Here is a 22,422-nt window from a genome sequence, read left to right on the forward strand (position 1 = left end):
TATCTGTGAGATGCATATTAGCTTCGTGGATCACGCACTTCAATCTTTGATCTAACTCCCAAGGCATTTCACCAGCCCTCATCATGATTTCCTTGAACCCAATTACTAATTGCGAGTCAGACTTAGGCTTACCGAATTCTTTTTTCAAAGCGTCCTGAGTGTCTGCTAATGATGCCAAAGGATTATCAGTGCAGTACTTAATGTACCACGTCAACGCCTGCAGAGTGGTAACTAACTGCACCTTCTTTATATTGTCAGCCGTAATTTGTTGTGCCGTCCACACATCCTTCACAACAAACAAAAACTAATTTTGATCCTCACTTCCTAAGCCCTTAAAAACTGGCAGCTTCATTGTATTCGACATGTTGAACGACAGTGGGGGTGGTGGCGGTGTGGGTGAAGGTGCATGTTATGGAGGTGAAGGTGGAGATGGTCTGGATGGATGATGTATCTGCAAAAAACCCTACCTTATCAATTGGACAGTGCTCTACGAAGAGGCCTATACCACTCATTCTTCGTCACTTGAAGGAGTTCCAATCAACAGGCTATATTCAGGCTCTGCTTTTCCCTGGTTTCTAAAGCTTCGTCCACTTCGCATAGATGCAAACATCAAGGCAACGGCATAACCCATTTTTTACACAATAGCATCTTAATCTAGGTATTCAAAGATCTCAAATACTTACCTCATGGTCCCTTGAAGAAGCATCACTCTGCTTCGCTGTAACTAAATGATGTGTCAACCGTCAACTCTGTAACAAATCCTCCTATAACTAGATCAACCCAATGGTCAACAGCACGCGTGATCTTATCTTCAGAGGCTTCCAACCTCCACACTAGTTCCAACATCCACACTATTGGATAGTCAATCCGCCACCTTCCTTAGTCGTCTACTAATTTAGCTATCCACTCGTATAGTTCAATCACGAAGGTGCAGAAGAAAATTTCATGTATTTCTGTGTACAAATATTTGTCTAGTCACTACTCTTTTGTCAGGCACAAATTTATGTTCTCTTGTGCTGTGAATTCATGGATATTTCTATCCAACCACTTCTCAGTTTCCTTCTTGGTCGGATTCAAGTGATGTGACATCACACATCTCTTTATGCAGATCACGATCCCAACAATGGAACCATTTGTTGGCTTAGTGGGTCCTGACCCAGGTTTAGATTTAGTTGCACCAAACCAAACCCTACACTATTGACCCTTTCAACATCAATCTGAATAGCGGGGACTGAAGTCTCACCCAAAGCAGTATGGGGGGATGTGGGAACTAAGTTTCCGCATCCAGAGATCAATGTGATGTCTTTTTATGCCCTCGATCTGTCCCCATGTAGATCTATAAGCCCTCGGGGTTTGGCACTACAGTTCCCTTTGAACGACCTCTACACCTCCGTGAAGGTCTATCACCAGCTTTTGTGAACCCTAAATAGGAAAACTAGCTACTTACGCACACCATAGATTATCCTTAGATCAGTATTTACTCAGATCTACCTAAGTGTTCAATAAATTTAACAGAAAGTGTTATGGTCTTCACGTAATAACTTAACATTAATTGCTTTCGTTGTCCTCGATGAGGAGTATCAAGCCATTTGCTTTCATTTTTTTATCCTTTCAATGGTTGGTAAATTGTAAGTAAGTTTTGATTTCTTGTTTTTTCCATGAAGGTAGATTGGGCTTTTGGTCTTTATGCTCACTTTGTGTCCATGTTCTGTAGTGATGCGCTAGAACTATGCATGGTTGTTAGTTGGAGCCAATGGTTATCAAGAAATAGTGTGAGCTTTAAACACGTTGCTCCATTAATGGGAACATTTCTAGTCGCAGTTCATTATATTGGTGGTACTATGATTTTGGTCTTTATGCTCACTTTTGTGTCCATGTTTTGCAGTGGCTAGAACTATGCATGGTTTTTAGTTAGAGATAGCGGTTATCAAGAAACAATGAGATTTAAACATGCTTCTCTCTTCATGGAAACATCTCTTGTCACAATTCAAGAGATTGGTGGCACTATGGATAGTCGGCAATTGACCAAGCCCAACATTGACCAATGCCACTTTAATGTACTATGGATGTCATCTCTATTTAATGTAATTTAAATATGTTCAAATTAGTAGATTTCATTGTTGGTTATTATTTTGCTTATCATATTTATTTTGCACACTCTAATACTATTATCTATTGATCTTTTTGTTATTCCCCTAGATCTATTCTTGCAAGTCTAATTCTTTAAATGGTGCTAGCTCAATGGAAGAGTGCTTGCTTTACAAGTAGGAGGTTGGTGGTTCAATTCTATCATGCCCTGATATTCAGATGGAATGACGATGATTAGTTTTTGGTGGCGGAGGTTCTTTTGACTATCACCAATGAGCTTATGGTGACATTTTTCGACGCACACCAAAATATGAAATGGTGACGGTCAATTAACGCCACCATATATATGCATTAATAGTGATGTCCATGAAAGGTCCATCACCATAAATCACTAATGTTCATATGAAATGGTGACGATCAATGAAAATCACCATATATATATATATATGCATTAATAGTGACGGTCATGAAAGGTCCATCATAATAAATCATTATTGTTCATATGAAATGGTGACGGTCACTGCCTGTTATTATAATCATTATTTGTGACGGACCTTGAATGCCACCACATCTATATTTTTTGTGACGCCACCATTACTGACGTTCAATTTTTTGATGATGGAGGCTAAGGTGCGTCGCCATTGCTAATATGAAATGGTGATGGTCACTATCCATCATTATAAATCATTATTGGTGACAAATCTTGAATGTCACCATAACACTTATACTTTTGGCGATGCCACCTTTGGTTTGGTGGCAGAAGCTCTTTTGACCATCACCAATGAGCTTATGGCGACATTTTTTGAGCCTCACCAATGTCCTTTTTTCTTGTAGTGTAGCTTTGGAAACCCTAATTCCAAACAAATGAGTGCTTTGCATACAAGGAGTCTTCTTAACCTTGATTTTTTTTACTTTATGTGGATATGTTCTAGATTCATGAACATGTACTTGACAAGTATACTAGTTAGTCTCTAGTTATAGGTGGATCTGTCAAGATAATTGGAGTTCCTTGAGAGATGGTGTGGATCTATTCAGTTGCAAGGCAACAAGCTTCGCACAACAAGATAAGGTAACTAATGTATTGTTATGTTTATTTATGCATTGATATTATGTGTTTATGGCAGTATAATGCAAAAAGTTTCATGGCAAGAGAGATTGCCATGAATCTTGAAGAAGGATTAGGTTAATATTTCCTTTGGAAGCACTGGGAACCATGGCGATTGAGTGATGGTGTCTATTGTTAGTCTTGTGATTTTTGTCTTTTGTTATTTTTGTGCTTGATTTTTAATTTTTCATGTGTCTAGTGCATAGTTATGCCACTTTGTTGCGGTGTCGGATTGTTGTTATGTGTTTTCAAGATCTTCTTCTTTTTGTTTCTTGGGTTTCCTTCTATGTTTTGAGTCTTGGGAATTGGTTGGGAAAGAGGAACATTAGTGGAGCTAGGGGAGAGTCGTATGGTACCCAACAAGTAAGGTAGGACTCAGATGAAGCTTTGTGCATGAGTAAGCGCAGTGGAAGGTAATACTATGACAGTTGGTTGGACTGGTTGGTCCATAGTGGTAAATGGATGGTGGCAGTACAAACATGTGAAAGGTAACTAGAAAAGGTAATTAAATGGATCTGAGATGTGATATGCCTTTGCTATGTTGGGAACAATTGTTCTCAATGTTTTACATGTTATACACGGATAAAGGAAGTTCCCTTAACCTAGACCTTATGTTATATGGTAATTATGTCATGATCAAGATTATCCTGATGTTTATATATGTATACATGTATGTATGTATGTTGTTTTATAATAGGATGATGATTGTTTTATGCTAATGATTATATATGTATCTATGTATCTATGTTGCTGCCTGACAGGGTTGTGAGGGATCGTTCTTGTGGGGGAATGATTTCTTATGCAGGTGAATGGCATGAAGAGATTCCTGGTTCATGAGAAATCAAGTGGGAAGAGTAGTCACAACAAACATACAAGGTCAGTATCATGTGGATATGAATTGATATTGTATTATGCCTATGTTTATGTTATGACAGGTAATGAGTAAGGATACATCAGCGAAATGAAAGCGGTGTGGTTTGCGACATGCTGGGACAAGCATAGATAAGACACTAGAAGGAAGGTTTATTGGTAGAGACAATGTGCTTTTGGAGGTGAGGTACTATTCTTGTGCATATGTTGCATATGTTGTACATGTTGCATCTATGATGTCGTGCGCATGTGTTGTTGTGTATACATAGCGTGTGTACATATTGTTTATGCAATGTTATGTACAGGATGGTACAAATAGTGTTTTACGAATATTGCATATGCAGTGTTGGGTATAGATGGTGCTATGTACATGATGGATATGTGGTGTTATGTGAATATGGTGTTGTGCACCAGTTGGATATGCAGTGTTATGTACGAATGATGCTATGTACATGTTGGATATGCAGTGCTATGTACATATGGTGTTCTATGCATGTTGTACATATGGTGCTATGTACATATGGTCTTGTGTGCATGGTTATACAAGTGGTGTTGTGAGCATGTGGTGTTGTGTACATGTCATGCATGTGATGTTATGTAGATGTGGTGTCGTGCACATGTCATGCATGTGTACATTTGGTATTGTGTACACATTGTACAATGGTGCAATGTACATGTGGCATTGTGTACATGTTGTGCAGGTGGTGCAGGTGGTGCCATGTACATGTGATGTTGTGCACACATTGTGCAGGTGGATACAATGTACAGGTGGTACTATGTACATGTGGTACATATGGCACTAGTGTAGATGCATGTATTGCATGGTGTTGTATGATGTGTGTACATATATGTGTGTGATGCACACTATGTTTGTGTGCACATGGTTGAGGAGAAGGCATTGGGTGTTTGTCTAGTGTGGAAACTGATATGGAGTTTGTACAGAATAAAGACAAAGGTGGAAGCTAAGGATTGATTAAATGATTAGTATCAATATTTTATTTCAATTTTAGTATGCATGTGATTTATGATTTTGATGGTTATGTTTTGAGCTAACCTGATGTGATATTTTTATATGTGTTGATTTGGTCAAATATGCTAGTTTGACTTGTTGTGACAGGAAGCAAACATGATTGCAAATTTACCTTATTGACGAACTACCAATGAGGTATGATTTGAGGTTATTTCAATTTGTTTGAATCTAATGGAATTTATGTGCTTGGAACAGGAATGCATGAACATGCCCATTTAAGTGGTTGAAATCGACTACAAGAATTAGCAGCAACAACAAAAGAAATTGGAAGATGTAGTAGTATCTTGGTAAAACACTTCAGGAGTAGGGCCATTGTGGGACACTAGTACCCAATAATGTCCATTGATTTCCATGAGCATGCTATGACCGGTATGATGGTTTTAAGACAGGATATGCATTGGTTGTTGATCTTCCAATGCGAGGAAGCCTTGCCAACGGATGGATCGTCTGGGATAGGGGATTCTGGGGAACTTGGAAGGTGAGTGACTACACAGAAGGGGTTGACCAGATTTCCCGAGGGATTGTGTAGCAGAGAAGGGAAGGTCGCGGATAAATTGGTTTTGGTCATTAGAATTTTCAGATGGAATCAGATGCACATTGGGAGTGCACCTTGGAACAATGAGTCAGTAATTGTTCACTGAGAGGACAAGTGGCATAGGAATGTAGTGTTGGACATTGGATATTGTGACAGTGGATTCTGGACTTCCTAGGAAGGAGGTGAATCCTGGTATTACTTTGAGGGTGGAGGTGTGATCCTTTGGATTCCCAAATTGCATATTGATATGGATGTAAACGTAATGTGTTGTGGCTCCATTGTCATGTTGTCATGATTTTTTTCATTCTATTTGTTGGTTTAACAAATGTGCATATGTGTATATATGGTTAATGTAAATGCCGTAATGTGTTGTGTTATAAAGCTCCAGTATGTGGTATATTTATTATATTGTCATGTTGTCATGATTTTTTTCTTTTGACTAGGTCATTCATTGTAAATACTACAACGAGCTAAGTGATAAAGCTCCATGGGAAGTATGTTTTTCTTCAGCAGTTTTTTTGAGTTCATGGTGTGATTTAACACCAAGGATGGTGTTTCCGAAGGGAGAGGGCATTGTAACAACCCTGATGAAAAAATCCATGTAATAATGTACATAAAGGAAAAATAAGACCATGGCTAAGGGACACGTATTCCAAGTTGGATGTTGGGCAAAGATATCTTAGTGGGCATCACTGGATGTGTTTTTGGCTAAGGAAAATTGGCAAAGGCATTAAAAGGAAAAAAGGCATTTTTGTCATATTTGTTTATGAAAATAAAGGAAATTAGAAGAAAAGGAAGGAAAAGGTCACAGGTTGCATGTGAGAAGGAAACTGAAGGAAAATAATGGAAAATGAAGAAATTAGAAGCCTCACTGGTAAAAAGGCTTTGATGATCAGTTGGTGGGTTGCTTAGTGTTAGGCTTGCTCGGTGTTAAGATTTTGTCAAGTTCAAGTCTGGAGATCTCTCATTACTCTCTTTCTCTCTCTCTCTCACTTACTCTCTTGGTCACTTCGATTTTTCTTGGAGCACTCTAGTTTGGAGCAAAGGAAAGGGAAAACAAGGAAAGGAAATGGAGAGCAAGTAAGGATCAAGGAAAGGAAAGTAGGATCAAGCAAGTTCAGTAAGAATACTTGCAGGTAACTTTTTTCATGTGTGATTTCTTAGCTAGTTTGGACATGCATGGCTTTGCATGTTGGTGTATGGTTGTCTTGTTGTCGGTGGCATGGTTTCGTCGGGTCATGACAGTGGATTTCAGCCTAGCTTAGCCTTTTTTCAGATGCCATGGTATGTTAGGATGTTTATTTCGGTTTTGGAACTTTGGAATTGCCAATTGGATTTCAGAATCCTAGGGAGAGGTGGTCTCTAGGTTCATTCCCAAAGACCTACGAATCCCTTGCTCAGTTTTGGCGTGATACACGGTAAATCCTAAGAGAGCACTCTCGGTTTAGGGCCTGGTGATCCGGGTTTAGATTACGGTAAATCTTGAGAGACAAGGAGACAAAAAATTCCTCAAGGATAGTGATGGATTCCAGATGGCATTCCAAGTTCTGTTTGGTTGTGATTGGGGCACCAATTTTGGTGTGATCACAGTTGGATGAGGGTGGAGGTGGTTTAACCTTTGGATTCCCTTGGTTGTTCTTGGATTGGTTTTTCTATGAGATCCCACATTGATGCTTGGAATATGGAATGGGGGTGACTGGCTAAAAGAGAGATTTGGTTCAATCATGTCTATGGTTAGGTGGTACGTGGAAGTCCTGAACCTAGTTGGATTTGCCTATGCTTAATAAAAGCTATTTTCTCTTACTTTTTCACTGATTTATATGTGGATTTAATGGTTGTCATGTCTCTGATATTTATATGGTTTTATGTTGGTTATAAGCATGGTTGAATGGTTGGTCCATGTCATGGTTATTTCATATATTTACTTGTAACCATTAAATGGATGAACGCAAGACCTAATTAATGATGTAGTAGTTCAATAGAGAAGGAGGTGATCCTTTTGCTTATGTTTCATAAGTTGTTTCAGTCATTTATGCTCTGTCTTGTATCATAGACCTGTAGATTGCATTGATGTCAAGTGTTTGACAGAGGGTCAATCCCGGTTGGGGATGCTCAGACCTAGTCCTGAGGGTGATTTTTGATTGATCAAAATTTTTATTATGTTTTTAATCAATTTTGGAAGTTACAACAAGTTCTGGGCAGAGACCAAGATTCTAGGATAGAAAAGTGGTTTAAATCCTGGGTTCATTGGCACAAAACTATGAATTCTAGTCCACAGTTGCTGGCAGGTAGGCCTGTGAGAGCGACTTTAGTTTGTGGTTGATCCCTTTCCCATAGCATGAGAGTGACTATGGCCAAAGAGCTGCAGAATAATAGTGGGACCCAGGGGCAGGTTGCTTGAGTGGCTGACTTGTCTCCTGAGGATTATGTTGATGATGTTGGATGACTGCATGTGATGTTCTCTCGATTTCAATTCCTTAAGGTGACATAGGAGTCGAATATGATTGTAGTATCATCTCTCCTCATGTTTACCGAGTTGGCATGGTTACTTTGGGTAGACCTGGGAGGGGGTGTTACAGGTCCATTGATTTCAGTGTAGATGTTGATTTCTACAATATTTGATTTCTTGCATTGATTTCAATGTGGATGTTGATTTCTAATCCTAATTGATTGCTTTTATTAGATGCATTTATTTTAGTGTAGATGTTGATTTTTAATTTTTCATAACTAGATGTATGGTGTATATTAATTTCAAGGTAATTAGATTAACAAAGTGCATTGATTTCAGCGTAAGCACAAAAAAATTATTGACAACGTGAATTGATTTCTATGTTACAATAATTCAACCACAAATAAAATACTTAAATATTCATTTTAAATAAAATGTCCACTTAACTGAAATGTTTGCTTCTTGAAATTGTAATCTATTTGTAATTGACTACATTCTTATTATTCCCATTTTCCATCATTCAACATTGTTAGTCACTTTGCATTCAAATGAGGTAATAGAAAACAACTACCATTGAAACTTACTCAGGGTTTAACACTCCATAAGTCGCAATGATTGACTTTAGAGAAAGTTACTATTAATATTAGAGAGAAAGAGAGACAAGGTCTGACATTTAGTATAATAGTGTGAATTAAAAATTTGAATGGTCTACAATTTCAACTTCCCTTTTCATATGAACAATATGAAAATATGACAAAACTAACAGGTGTAATAATAAGAATAGTAGAAGAAAATAGTTTGAGATTGATCACAATGAAGACTATTTGCAATTGACTATATTATTATTATTCACATGTTCTATCATTCAACACCATTAAATTGTCACTTTGTATTCAAATTTTTTATTTCATCAATATTCGTCTTTTAAGTTATTAATAGTCTATATCATCTCAACAAACTAAGATAATTGGGCAAATTTAAAATTAAAATGACCATACTAATCTTTGACATATTCAACATATTCAAAATGATCAGAAGAATTAGATGTTCCACCTATTTTCTACCACCGTGCACAACTAAAACCAACTTAGATCCATCTAACACCGGATTTATCATGCGTCAAGAGGGATCAAATCCTTCGAGGTGAAAACCTTTCCTCAAATTCTACACTCCAAAAAGAAGGTTTGCACCTTGAGGGATTTGATCCCTCTCGGCACATGATAGATACAATGTGAGATGGGTTTAAATTGGTAATCAATAATTAAACCAACCTACATCCATTTTAAGTCTGAATCTACCAAGTGCTGAGGGGGATCAAATCTCTTGAGGTGCAAACCTCTTTTAGAGCGAAAAGAGATTTGAACTTTCTTCGTACTTGGTAAATCTAAAATTAAGATAAATACAAGATTTAAATCCATATGAATCAAACCAACTATTATATATATATATATATATATATATATAATTTTCAATTATTAAATTTACACCAACTTTGAATTTGAATAAATATATATATTAAATTTACGCATGTGAATGTATTAATCACGTTCTAGTTTATCACGAGATCATTGAGAGATTATTAAATTCTATTAATCACGTTGTGATTTAGCAGGACGTCATTAAGAGATTATTAAATTCTATTAATCACGTTGTGATTTAGCGGGACATCATTAACAGATTATTAAAACTAATTTTATTGTCAAAGTCTTTAAAAGAACATTATAACGTTATGAAGCAGATTATGAAAACTAGATATATAAATAGTTTCAAAATTCCAATCTCAATTGTGGTGGATGCGTATAAAAATTCAATTAAGGAGATTCTAAGAAATATACTCCAAACTTTAATAAAACTGTTATACGATTTCAATAAAAATAAATTTTCAACTTTAATAAATTAAAAATATTAAAAAATACATTAAATCAAATCAAATGAAAATCATATTATAGATATGAATGATTACTAATTTGAGTCGTGGTTTTCTCATACCTGGTTTTGAGCACATAGATGTCTGGAAGAAAAGGGTGGTATTATGGTAAATGGTTTGTTGGGTGCAATGCTAAGCACTTGAGAGACAAGTTATGATTTTAAAAATAACTTTTTGTATTTTTAAGAATAAAGTACTCGTCACCGCACATAGATCCATGATTGGGTGAGAGGGTGGTGTGGGATCTTGCCCAGGGGACAAAATCATCTTTACAACTTGAACTTTTGCATTATTAGATGCTTATAATATATGATTTGGACAACCATCCAAAGAGCTAAGCTAACTGTTCAAGTTAAAACTAGTGTTTACGGTTCAGAAGATCATGATTTAAGGCTCCCTCTCGGAGGGTTTATTGGGTTGAACATCAAATCAAGACACTATGTTTATCAAACTTATTTTTTCACCTTTGTAAATATTAAAATCAAGATATTAGGTTATCCTCTCATAACTAAGCATCAAATTTATTCTTTCACCTTTGTAAATATTAAATTCAATATACTATGTTATCCTCACATAGTCAAGCATCCAACATATTCTTGCCTAGTTTAAGAATTAAACCAACATTACGCTGAGAAAGAAGGAATGGTACTATGTGTTAAAATCCAGACACCTGGTTATCAAATTTACTCTTTCACCTTCGTAAATATTGCATTAAAATCAATGTACTATGTTATTATCTCATAATCAAGTATACCTGTTCTTTCACCTTTTTAAATATAAAAATAATTATAATTCAAAAATTAAACAAACATTATCTTGAGAAAGAAGGAAGAGTAGGTCATGGATATTTTTAATTTTATAGTATTGAAGTTAAAAAAAAAGTATTGAAGTTAAAAAAAGGAAGGAAGAGTAAGTTATGAAAACTTCAGATTTTATAGTATTAAAGTTTAAAATAATTTATAATGAGATTTTTTTTATAAATTTCCATTACAAGAGAATAAACCATTAGAAATCTATTTATTAATTATACTTATATACATATGTATTTATTAATTATAAATTTGAATATGATATGATTATATTATTTTTTTTCTCTGTAAAGACTAAAGACTAATTCTATTAACTGAAAATCAAAATAATAATGTTACAAGGAGGTTGAAACCTCAAGCAAGAGCATCTGAGAGCTTTTAACACCTCAAAACCGTCCCAAGTAAGGGAAAACTAGTTACAGTAAGCAAGGGACCAGACATAGGAACCGGAATTTAACAAAAATATCATGATGAGGAGATGGGATAACCCCCTATGAAGTTGTCGAGACCAAAAAAAAGAGATAGAGACGTTGGCCAAAACCACAAAAGAGCTATAGACTGCTGCCCCACCAGGAAGAAGAATGAAACTGCCAAGCTACAGAGGTAGAACCAGAGCTGCATACCCAGAACCGCATGAACTTAACCATACGAACCATCAGAAAGAAAACAGGGAAGGCTCGAAAGGGCCTAGGAGGCATCATATTACCACGTTCTCATTCGAAGGCTCCTCCACAACCGGGCATGCGTTGCCATACCACATTTCATCATTTCTTGCCATGTTACCCGCATCACTGCCGCCTGGAAGAACCGACGAGGGATGGGTGTCGTTGGAATTGCCTGCACTGACCATCAAGACATAGGTGCCATGAGAGCTGCCACTTGGTGGCTGAGTGTCGCTAGGAGCACCACCCTTGTCATGCTGCTCACCACGCCCTTCCTCCTGGCCTTCATCTGCCAAATTCTGCTCATTGCCCTGGCTGCCCTACACTCTGTGACCACCCTGAGGAAGCTCAGCCTGAAAGCGCATAGTAGTTTGAGGTGGAGCCTCTTCTTTAGAAAAGATAATAGTAATATTAGCCGTGATAACATGCCTGTTTAAATTGCTCTGAAACTTGAAATGAGTAGTCTGAAAAGCATTGTGCGGGATCGACCTTCGGGAAGGACTAAGAGGAGGCGAATTCACCGGAGAAGAGGGCAGAGTAGCAGGAGGCGGGGGAGGATCAACAAAGCGAGCAAACTTTGAATTCCCACGGCCACCACGGCTTCCCCCATAGCGGCTTCTCATGCGATGGCAAACCATGATGAGGCCACGGAAGGGAAGCTCAGCAAAACAAGAAACAATGGCGTGGAGATGAGACAACACAACGAGAATCCGCTTCAAGATCAAAGAACAAGCCTGAGGGTGAAAGGAGGGAAGCGCAATTCTAACATCGAGAGCACCCGAGAGCAGTCCCTTGTTAGCAGAAACTGACCTGCTGCAAAGACAAGTAGCCAGGAAAGGCCAGAGGCAAGAAGATGGAAAGCAAACAATGGAAAGGAGAGCCAAAATCACCATGATTATACTAGCAAGAGCCTCGCCTCGGATGGAGTGAGCACTTAATACAAATTTCAGGCCAAATCGCCCTTGCCTTAGGTGAACCTGCTTGAGCCAGATTTGCTCATGGAGAACTGTGCTGATCTGTGGCTGGCAGTACCAAGCGCTTACACCCTTCATTAATTCCATAAATTAACATTTAATTCACCTGCATCCGGGTGATCTGCTCCTTCCTGTTTCATTTCATTCTTCACAAGGTTTTGATAATCCAAGAGTTGGGTTTCAGAGGCTAGTCTGGAAATTGATCCAACATGAAGATCCAACCCACATTCAACTCCAAGGTTAGCAAGTAAGTCAGCTACTTTATTTCCTTCCCGGCGGATGTGCTTAAGAGTGACCGCCCTGTGAGAGGAGAGCCAACATTCAATGAGTTCAAGCCTTTTCGCCATTCTCCAGCTGTTGCTCACTTTGCTTGAGGGAGATCCTTGCATAATTTTTGAGACCATATTTATGATGATCTGAGAATCACCTTCTATAATAAGCGGAAAGAATCCTTTATTTTGCGCTAGAATGAGACCCTGCCAAAGACCTTCCAATTCCGCCGAATTATTGGTATCCCATCCCTTTGATCCTAAGAAGGATAGAAGAGGAGCACCCTTATAGTCTCTGAAAATCCCTCCAAAGCCTGAATTACCTGGATTACCTTTCGAGGCCCCATCAAAGTTTAGCTGGAACATATGCATGGGAGGGGGTAGCCACTTCTTAGGTGAACAACCCATCGGAAGTGAACAACCCATCGGAGGTGTACATTTGAGATTTTAGGTTCAAATATTTTGATTTACCATGTGAAGGGTATGTGAGGAAGGTATAGGTTTTTTTAGGGGACCACTACATCCACGGGAAAATCGAGGTAAATCAACTCGATCGCTACATCCATGGGAAAATCCAGCGAAATCAACATGAAGGGATCTACACATCGACTATGACCGTTACATCCACTGGATCCAGACAAATCAACTCGAAAGGATCTAACTGTCCACCAAACAAGCAAGGCCTGACCCCAAGGGCGGCTAGGAGATTTGACCCTTGACCTCCCAACAGCAAGGTACTTAGCAACAAGAACTCGACCAACAAAACTAACCTTTGAGACTAGACCAGTGTAAATTAAATTATGAGTTAAACTAAAATGATTAATTAATATATATATCAATGAGATACGCAATCATGATTTTATTACAATCATAACAATATGCCTAACAAAACAGTTCAAGAAACATTTTATTTCATCTATGAAACATTTTTGAGTTTAAATGGATTTGTACTCAATATATCAAATCAAAGAAATGAAATTAATAATAAAAGTTAGTGCGCTTCCATCATGAGTCAAAAACGGGATTGATATAACGACTGACGTGGCTATATAGAGGCCAGTTAATTGATTTGATGGGAAAGCCAAAATAAGCTAAGAGTCATATGTAACGTATTTTTAATATGCAGCGTATTTACACAGTTTTTGATATTGTGAATATAGAATTTTGACAGATTAATAAACGAAGAGTGGACCACTAATGTGGAAAGGAAGATATGGAGATTTATTGTCAGTAAGGGGTTTCGTAGAAATTGGCAAAGTGGGCTTTGTTTTTGAGAGAATTGCAGTATAGTATTATATCAGCCATGGCAATGGGTTTGTTCAAGAATTTCATCTCCAAGGTATGAGCACTGGATCTGTAGGGCTTGATAATAACTAAGCAGTTATTCTGAGACGAAAACAGCAGAGGGCCGAAGAGATCAATTTGCCCCCGATCTGTTGAAATGGATAAGCGATTGCAATATGCTGCTGAAATTTTCAAGTCTGATTATTATGAGGATCAAAATAATAAGCTGTGGCTGGACAATATAGATGAAATTTCAGGGCAGTTGGATTGGGACGACAGCGACCCAGAGATGATGGGTGGGTCGAAGCCGGCAGGCAAAATTAATTATCTTCAGGCTGCATCCAAGAATTTGTATACTGAAAGAAAGCGAAGGAAGAAATTGAACGACACTCTTTATACACTGCGTTCTGTAGTTCCTAAGATCAGCAAGGTAGGCATTATTTCATCTTCTCCCACTCATTTGTATTAGGGCTTGAACCAAATGTTAGAAGGGTTTTTAAACTCAGGGCGAATCTTCTTGTTATGTTGTGAAAATGGAGTGTTACGTATGAGTAAGTTTTTCAGATTTATTTATATTAGCCAAAGAAAATATTTAGAAATTATATTTAAAGGATAGATACACATCTAAAAATTATAATACTAGCTATAAAAATTATAGTAATAGCTGTTGAAAATCTACAGACAACCCAGTTCCCTGTCACTTTATATACAAAATATATAAATAAATAAATTTCTGAAGGGCTCTTGCAGAAGAGTTTTCTGTTAAATGTCTAAATTTGTTATGGGCAGATGGACAAACAGTCTATAATAGGGGACGCTATCAGCTACGTGTTAGATCTGCAAAAGACGATCCGAGAGATTGAGAGTGAAATCGAAGGTCTGCGCAGCTCAAGCAATGGTGACCATACTCAAACGATTCCACAGACTGTTAACCCTCTAGCAAATGCTAATTATGAGTTGGTAAAACGGTCGGTCGAATCCGGTGATACCAAGAAATCAATGGATAAATTGAAACATGCAAAAGTACTGCAAGTAAGTACTAGTTTATACATCTCCCTGTACGTGCATGCTTTCTGTATTTTTAGAGATTCTATGAAGCTAGAGAGGGCAATTAATATATCTGGGCTATTCATTTATTAATGTTTTGGGTAGTATTGTTATGGGTTGGATTTTGTATTTGTTTAAATTTAATGCTTAACATATATTGTTAGGCAAATTAATAGGATGAGTAACACAAAAAAAATATATTGATAACAGAGTTGTTTTTAGACTGATTTTTTGCATTTTCAGGTATTGTTGTTTTTAGTGTATTTTTTGGATTTTTCAGTATTGTTTTTAGTGAGATTTTTCGGACTTTTCCGTATTAGAATTCTGGAGAACAAAATTGAGGTGAAATCTTGATTTGTGTTATTTAAACTAGTTTTTGACTCTATATACAAATTCAGCACCTTGAAAAACTAGGACACTTCAATTCTGGAGGGGTTGCCCATCAAAATTGTGATTAATTGCACCAATCAAGTTGCTTTTCCAGCTATCTATATATCTTTCACCTTCTTTTGAAGGCTTAGTGATTAATTTGAATTGTAATTGTAAGATATATCTTTCAGTTTCCATCTGTTGAAGGTCTGTTCTCATATCCAGTGCCCATCAGAACATCCAACGAGCATAAGTTGCAAATTTAAAGTCCTGTCCAGTGCTAAATTAAAATCAAAATTTTAACCCTTCATCTTATTTTCAAGGATTAGTCTAAGGATCAGCTTAATTGATTTAAGCAACGCTGAAGCTCTGTGCTCACATCCAGCGACCATATGTTACATGTTTAAGGAAGATCCTAGATAATAAAATATTAAAAAAAAAAATTCCTCGATCTAATAATGCAGTTCATTCATTTGTTAACATTATTTACCCATCATCATCTCATCAATGTCCTGACTGACTAGTTAAAGTGATTGATCTCAGAATCATCTAAATTAGTTTTAGTTTTCCATTTTAAAATATTTGAAATTTGATGAAAAAAAAGTTTGAAGTCAAATAATTAATTAACTTAGATCTTATTCATTGAATATTTCAAAATCTACGATTGAATTGTCGAAACCAAAAGCTATAACCAAATTACCCTAAAAATCTGCAATCTACCATTCAATGGCACTAATTACAAATCAAACATCTACACTTTAATTGCACTAATTACGAAAACAGTAACTGAATTATTCTGGAAGACTGCAATCCAGTTAAGCTCAGCTTCAGCATCAATTTTAAAGTAATGAGTTTTATTCCAAAGTAATTCAGTTACGCCCATCAACATTTCCGGTGTCTTTATCGGGCAATCTGTTGTATATCTTAGGTTTTTTATGTATAAAATGTATCTGGTTATCTGTGTCAGTTCCTCTTTTTGTTCTCTCCCTGATGTATAGGGTGTCTAGTTTTGTCCTCATGTTTTTCAAAAAGCTTTTGTACTATCTTTTTTATTATATAATCTCAATATAATACATGTCAGCTTTTTCGTTCTGAAAAAAAATTAAAATAATAAATTTTATTTTCGTTAAAATGATTTTACACTCTTAAGTTATATTAAAGGGGCATTTTTATCTCTACTGCCCATCTCCTGAATATTAGGCAATCCAAAGGACACGGGCTCAATCACATTTTTTACCAAGCCAGTGTCTTATTATTAAATATTTGAAAAATCGGCAATCGAAATAAGTTCAGAAACATTAAAACAACTAAAGATGGTTTTGGAGTTTTTTTTATCAAAATTGAATAAGTAATATATATATCACTGTAAAAAAAACCCTAATTTATAACTCAAAGTTATAATTTCAAAAATTCTAAACCATTTATACTTAAAACTGTGGAAACAAAAGCTCCAAATTTATGATTTGAAAAAAGTTATTAATTCTAAACAATTTATACTTTAAAATGTGAGAACAAACGCTCCAAAATAATTCTTGGTACGCTGAGTTTTTAATTTTTTTCACGAAGTTCTTAATAAAGATTATGATGGACCTAATTTATCGGAACATTTGTTTTGATTTCAGTCCTATTTAAGTCCCTTAATACGTATTCGGTGAGCATTTTATTTAATTTATATTATTATTTGTGTGAACGTGATAGCGCTACAACAACCAAATGCTTTGATTTGACTTCACGTGCACGCCATATCACAAGTTGTACACAGTGTACCCACCTTATCTTGTCTCGGGGTATTTCGTCTTCGTTCTCTGTATCTGTTAGGAATTGAAAATAGTCATGTGATTTGCATGGATTAATGTGAATACTGACACCTGTCAATGTCACTTGGTACGGCTAGGTTGAAATTTGCAACGCAGGGGAAGGTGGAATATATCATGTGCGAATAGAGGGCAAAAAGGAGACTGGTGGTTTGGTGAAGCTGACGCGCGCCCTAGAATCTCTACCTCTGCAGATCATGAATTCAAACATCTGCTGCTTCGATGAAGCCATTCACTACTCCCTCACTGTCAACGTAAGTGATTGTTTGAATTCTCAAATTAAGTCGTATTCGGTATATTTTGATAATATTTTAGAATTTAATTGTAAAGAGGAAATGTTGGTGATATATTTCGAGAATATTTTAGAATTTAATGGTATATTTTGAGAATATTTTAGAGTTTGATTGTAAAGAAAAATCAATTATTTGATTTATTTTTACTATCAAATTCTTAAATATTTCCAAAATCTATCATCAACTTAAAAGTATCTATTCTACCACTTTTTTTTTTTTTTTTTTTTAATTTATGGTCTCTTTCGTGGCTTGGAACGGCAGGTGAAGTCATTGGGAAATGTAAGCACGGCCAAATTGGAGGACATGATTCGAAAAACGACAACCAGTGATTGCTTCGAATAAATAAAGTCAAATTCGTGTTGCATGAGAGGATTGGGAGATTAGGGTTTATGATAATTTTTAGTATAAAGTCGTGTGTTTCCAGATGTCTAACCCAACCAACCCGTATCGTAATATAGCTTTTTGACATGAAAATACTTTTTGTAAAGTTCCCACGAGTTTCTCGCTGTGCAGAGATTCTTTTCCAAATCTGGCAATATTCCAAACACTTAAGACATCATGTGAAAAGCAAGTTTTTATGATAATCGATGGGAAGGATGGGCCTCCGCATAAAAATGCGAGCCCAATTCTAAGATTCCAAATAAGTTTTATGATAATCGATGGGAAGGATGGGCCCACCCCAATTCTAAGATTCCAAATCCCTATCAAGGTGATAGATATGCAATTTCATTTTCTTTTAAAGGATTAAATTCACTAAGTTGATGATGGATAAAAACGTAAAGCCAATTACTTTGGAATAAACATAGCTTACCAAATAGCTTTAGTTTAATTGATGATTGATTCAAATTTCGATGCGTTAAGCTAATTAAAAAAATATTTTACATAATAATAAATATAATTTTAACTAATTTCTTCAAAAACGAACCCATACTTTTCAAATACACTCTAGTACCTCTTTTTCATAAGGAAACTTCCTAACGTACTGTTCCCTTATGTATACATAGTTTGTATTCCTTTAATGGTTTATACAATATTAAAAATAAATAAATTATAAATTAAAATTATACACTACATCACTTATTTTTAATTATTTTATTGATATTTTTTATAACCACATAAAATTATTATATTTAATTTTTTATATTATTGTACACAATATGTTGAGATAATAACCAATATAATGACCAATTATTTCTCACTTACATGCCCCCACACAACACCAATATGATGACCAATTATTTCTCACTTACATGCCCCCACACAACACCAATATGATGACCAATTATTTCTCACTTACATGCCCCCACACAACACCACTACCCATGATCCCTGGTAATTCAACACTCTTAACTTATATGATAACTACTAAGCCATTAACAATTCTAATTCTCTGGACTCCCACATAGTGCCACTATCCTTTATCCTTGGACAATTTCCCAGAGTGACACATTAAAGCTTTGAGATACAATAATTAACTAGTTCTTAACCATGTCTAAATTTTAGGTAATTTTCTCAACCTCCTATCACACTTTGCATGAAGCACAGGGCACCAATACCCCTAATCTTCGGAAAATTTCGCATATATAAAACACATCAAGACCTATAACTTAAATGAAAATTAAATGATCTTTGTTGTTTTATTGGTTCTTAACATTTTTTTACAATTTTCTTGACACATAATTAATAATTCTGAAAAAAATTTGTGATATTTTTAACAACCCTCTTAGTAATAATGGTCATTAAAAAGTTCCTTAACATTTTTTTATAATATTCTTAATGCTGGACACATAATTAATAATTCTTGATAAATTTTGTGACTTCTTCCACAACCCACATAGTATCAATACTTATTAGAAAAAATCTGTTAACATTTTTTATAATCTTCTTAGTACGTAAGACATAATTAATAATTCTTAATAAATTTTGTAACTTCTATAACAACACACTTAATATGAATAATCATTAAAAAAATTCCTTTACTTTTATCATACTTTACTACACTTTCAATCTCTTTTACACTATAAACAACATTTAAAATTCCTTAATAGTATTTATGACGTCTCTTACATTTCACACATTACGTATAAAGAAAAAATAACTCAAAAGTGTCAAAAATATATATAAATCTCATTCACAAAGTAACACATTTCAAAGGACATCATTTTTCCTAAAAATTTAACGGAGGGGAAACTCAAATTATTTAAAAAAAATAGTCTAATTTGTAAAACTAAAAATATATTTAATATAACGTGATAATTAGAGTTTAATAATTACTTTATATTATATATAATTAATACTACATATAATATCAGTGGTAATGAATTTTATATATGTTATGGATTTTGAAGTTGGAATGGAGATTAAGAATATTTTAAAAAGATTTAATAAAAACAAATATCTATTAGGTTAGAAATATGAAAAAGATTGTGATAAGTAAAAATATGTAGATTAGAGAAAAATAAATGAGTATATGATGGTGCCAGCGCAAACGTCCTTATAACACTATGATATATGAAATGATTTGGTTTGTTTAACTAACGTGTGTGGAATGATTTATGTAATAGTTATGTGGTTGATTAAAACAAACAATATAACAGACACATGTATGAAATGCACAGGATGTAACTTACGGTTGGTATGCCATTTAATGAGTTCATTAAAACAGTCCTTGCCTGGGTAAGTGTGTTTCCCGCTCGAGCCTAGACTCTTCCCCCGATTTGTCTGCTCATTTGGTCATTTTCCATTGTTAGCTGTGGGTTTGCTACCGAACTCTGCAAGTCGGAATGTTGTGGTTATGCGTTAAACTGTGGGCGTTTCTGCTTGTCTGTTTCTGCATGCATGCGGGTGCTTATTCCCCGGTCCGTGGCTTGTTCTGGTTCATCCAACGATGGCTTGGTAAGTTCTCTGTCGAACTTCGGCTCCTCTCTGTCACAATGTCTTCAGGCTTTGCATGTAAACTTCGGTAGGGGAATTCTCATTTTAGTTGGCATTTCCAATGGTGGCTTGTTCTCAGGTTGGCATTATGGTTTCCTTCGGCTTCTGAAATGTCCTGTCCCTGCTTCAATCATCAACGCTTCCTTCCTCAGTCATTAATCTGGTTTGTTCCTTGTTCGCTACAGTCAATGGTTGTTGTTCTGGGAATGTTTCTCCACGATGCTACTGCGAGCTCTCAGGTATGGTCACGGTCCCTTGCTCTTGCTCTGTAATTTCCTTCCTTTTAATTGATGTTTGGCTAACTCTGGCGAATGCTGGCTCTACAGGTATTGAGGGCTTCAGTAGGAGGGTTCAACCAAGGCTCTTCTCGGTCCTATCCGGTAGGCTCTGCCACTCTACGATATTTTTGTTGGTTCCTTGTATGGCTCTGTCAACTCAGGTTCTCGTTCCTTAGTTTATGTCTGTCACGCCTTCAAACCCTCACCTAGGGTTTCACCACTCTCGGTCAGTGCCTGCTCTGTTGTATTAGTTTATCGAAATCGAAACCCTCTTCCAGGGTTTGTAATTCAGGGTCTTGTATGTATGTAACCCTCAGTATTTTATTCTTCCGTGACTCTTTTTGTGGCTCTGGAAATGAAAACGATATTGAAAGATGTAATGTTGCACATGTAAATTTACCTGTAATTGTCGTGGCTTGTATTCGTTGTCCCGTCACTAGAACTACTGCTGTATATCGTCGACTTATTAATTGAACTGTTTGGAATGCTTTACTGAACGTTGTAGTCGTGCTAATAATGAAATCTTCACTCGGGCTTGTTTTCTCGGCCAATAATAATTCTGGTTTGTGTTTGCGTTTACTGTTACGATGTCTACAAATTCTTTGTGTTGTTTTGCTCCTTAGCATAGTTAACGAACTGACTATCCCTCTCAGGTAACATAACAGAAAAGGTTTATTTTATGGAACCTGTAACTTATAGCTATACATTTTCAAAGTATTCTCTGTCAGATTTTTAACAAATAGAAATAAACATACAGATGGACAGCAGTCTGGATTTCTCTGTTGATATTATTTTTATTAGAGTGTGAGTGGTCTTCAACTGAACCCCTCTATAGTCTTTTTCTGTTACATTTATAGCTACTCAGTTCCAGTTAATGAAACTTTATGATTGTTCTTTCAGTTGGGTTTTTACAGTTATTTGGTTATTAATCAGTTGTCCTATATTACGACAAGATTTTGTCTCCCAATACATTTGTCTTTTCTTTTCCTTTTAAAACAAAAAGGATAATCTTGATTTGCTAACAACAGACAACACCAGATCCTAACTATGTAATGGTCTTTAACTAAATGTAAGTAAATAAAAGTAACAATCCACCTAATTTTCCTGTTGACCATCATAAAAAAACTCATAAAATTAAATTCACTGTTTTTTGACCTCGCTGAGACTTCTCCCGATCATGGTGAGCTAGATGCTCCTGCATCAGTATACATTGTATAAATATTTGTGGAATTAATGTTTAAATTTTCACTTAATTTAATAGTTTTTTTTGTTACCAACAATGTAATTAAAAGAATTTATACAAAACACAATAAAATAGTCCTTTTTTATAAATTATGAGAATTAAGCACATTAAGTATAGATAATAAATGACATACCAATTAACAAGGCTCGTAACACATGATTAGCATCAAAGTCTTATATAAGTAACTCTTAAAATGTAAGATACTTGAGCTATATAATAGACATATAATTGTGAAAAGAAAGTTTGTGTTAATAAATTATATCATGGATTTAATGTCTTAAAGAAATACATCATACTAATAAATACACTAGAACTAATTAAAATTTTTCTTTTTTTTTATTCATCGCTAAACAAATTATAAAATTTAATTGAATTAATAAATGTTGACCTTCAATATTTTTGTTGAGAAATTATCATATTTTTATTGGGATTAAATTAAATA

The 22,422-nt window shown here is 35.6% G+C and overlaps 2 protein-coding genes across 3 annotated transcripts; both read left to right on the forward strand.

The window, feature by feature from the left end:
• The first annotated feature begins 13,839 nt into the window (after nucleotides 1-13,839).
• On the forward strand, nucleotides 13,840-18,169 carry LOC149151960 (transcription factor bHLH35-like). Of its 2 annotated transcripts, none has more exons than XM_089439818.1 (4): nucleotides 13,840-14,432; nucleotides 14,804-15,034; nucleotides 17,313-17,486; nucleotides 17,787-18,169. In XM_089439818.1, the coding sequence occupies exons 1-4, from the start codon at nucleotides 14,160-14,162 to the stop codon at nucleotides 17,865-17,867; spliced, it is 759 nt and encodes a 252-aa protein (XP_089295944.1). In that variant the 5' UTR covers nucleotides 13,840-14,159; the 3' UTR covers nucleotides 17,868-18,169. The 2 variants fall into 2 exon arrangements, with proteins under 2 accessions (XP_089295944.1, XP_089295943.1); XM_089439817.1 differs by having other exon boundaries at nucleotides 13,848-14,432; nucleotides 14,792-15,034.
• Nucleotides 18,170-18,371: 202 nt separating this feature from the next.
• Nucleotides 18,372-21,192, forward strand: LOC149151961 (uncharacterized). The gene is made up of 3 exons (XM_089439819.1): nucleotides 18,372-20,420; nucleotides 20,539-20,698; nucleotides 20,786-21,192. The coding sequence occupies exons 1-3, from the start codon at nucleotides 20,413-20,415 to the stop codon at nucleotides 20,945-20,947; spliced, it is 330 nt and encodes a 109-aa protein (XP_089295945.1). The 5' UTR covers nucleotides 18,372-20,412; the 3' UTR covers nucleotides 20,948-21,192.
• The last annotated feature ends 1,230 nt before the right edge of the window (nucleotides 21,193-22,422 follow it).

The sequence above is a fragment of the Pinus tabuliformis genome, chromosome 9 (assembly GCF_031772625.1).
Source record: "Pinus tabuliformis cultivar Carrire ecotype Pingquan chromosome 9, CPIR1, whole genome shotgun sequence".
Classification (NCBI taxonomy): domain Eukaryota; kingdom Viridiplantae; phylum Streptophyta; class Pinopsida; order Pinales; family Pinaceae; genus Pinus; species Pinus tabuliformis.

Bases quoted from the DNA above. Each gene is read 5' to 3' on its own strand.
- LOC149151960 (XM_089439817.1), top strand. From the start codon at position 14,160: ATGGATAAGCGATTGCAATATGCTGCTGAAATTTTCAAGTCTGATTAT. The intron at 15,035-17,312 runs GTAAGTACTAGT...TGGTACGGCTAG, and splicing joins AACATGCAAAAGTACTGCAA to GTTGAAATTTGCAACGCAGG. The intron at 17,487-17,786 runs GTAAGTGATTGT...TTGGAACGGCAG, and splicing joins ACTACTCCCTCACTGTCAAC to GTGAAGTCATTGGGAAATGT.
- LOC149151961 (XM_089439819.1), top strand. The intron at 20,699-20,785 runs GTATGGTCACGG...CTGGCTCTACAG, and splicing joins ATGCTACTGCGAGCTCTCAG to GTATTGAGGGCTTCAGTAGG.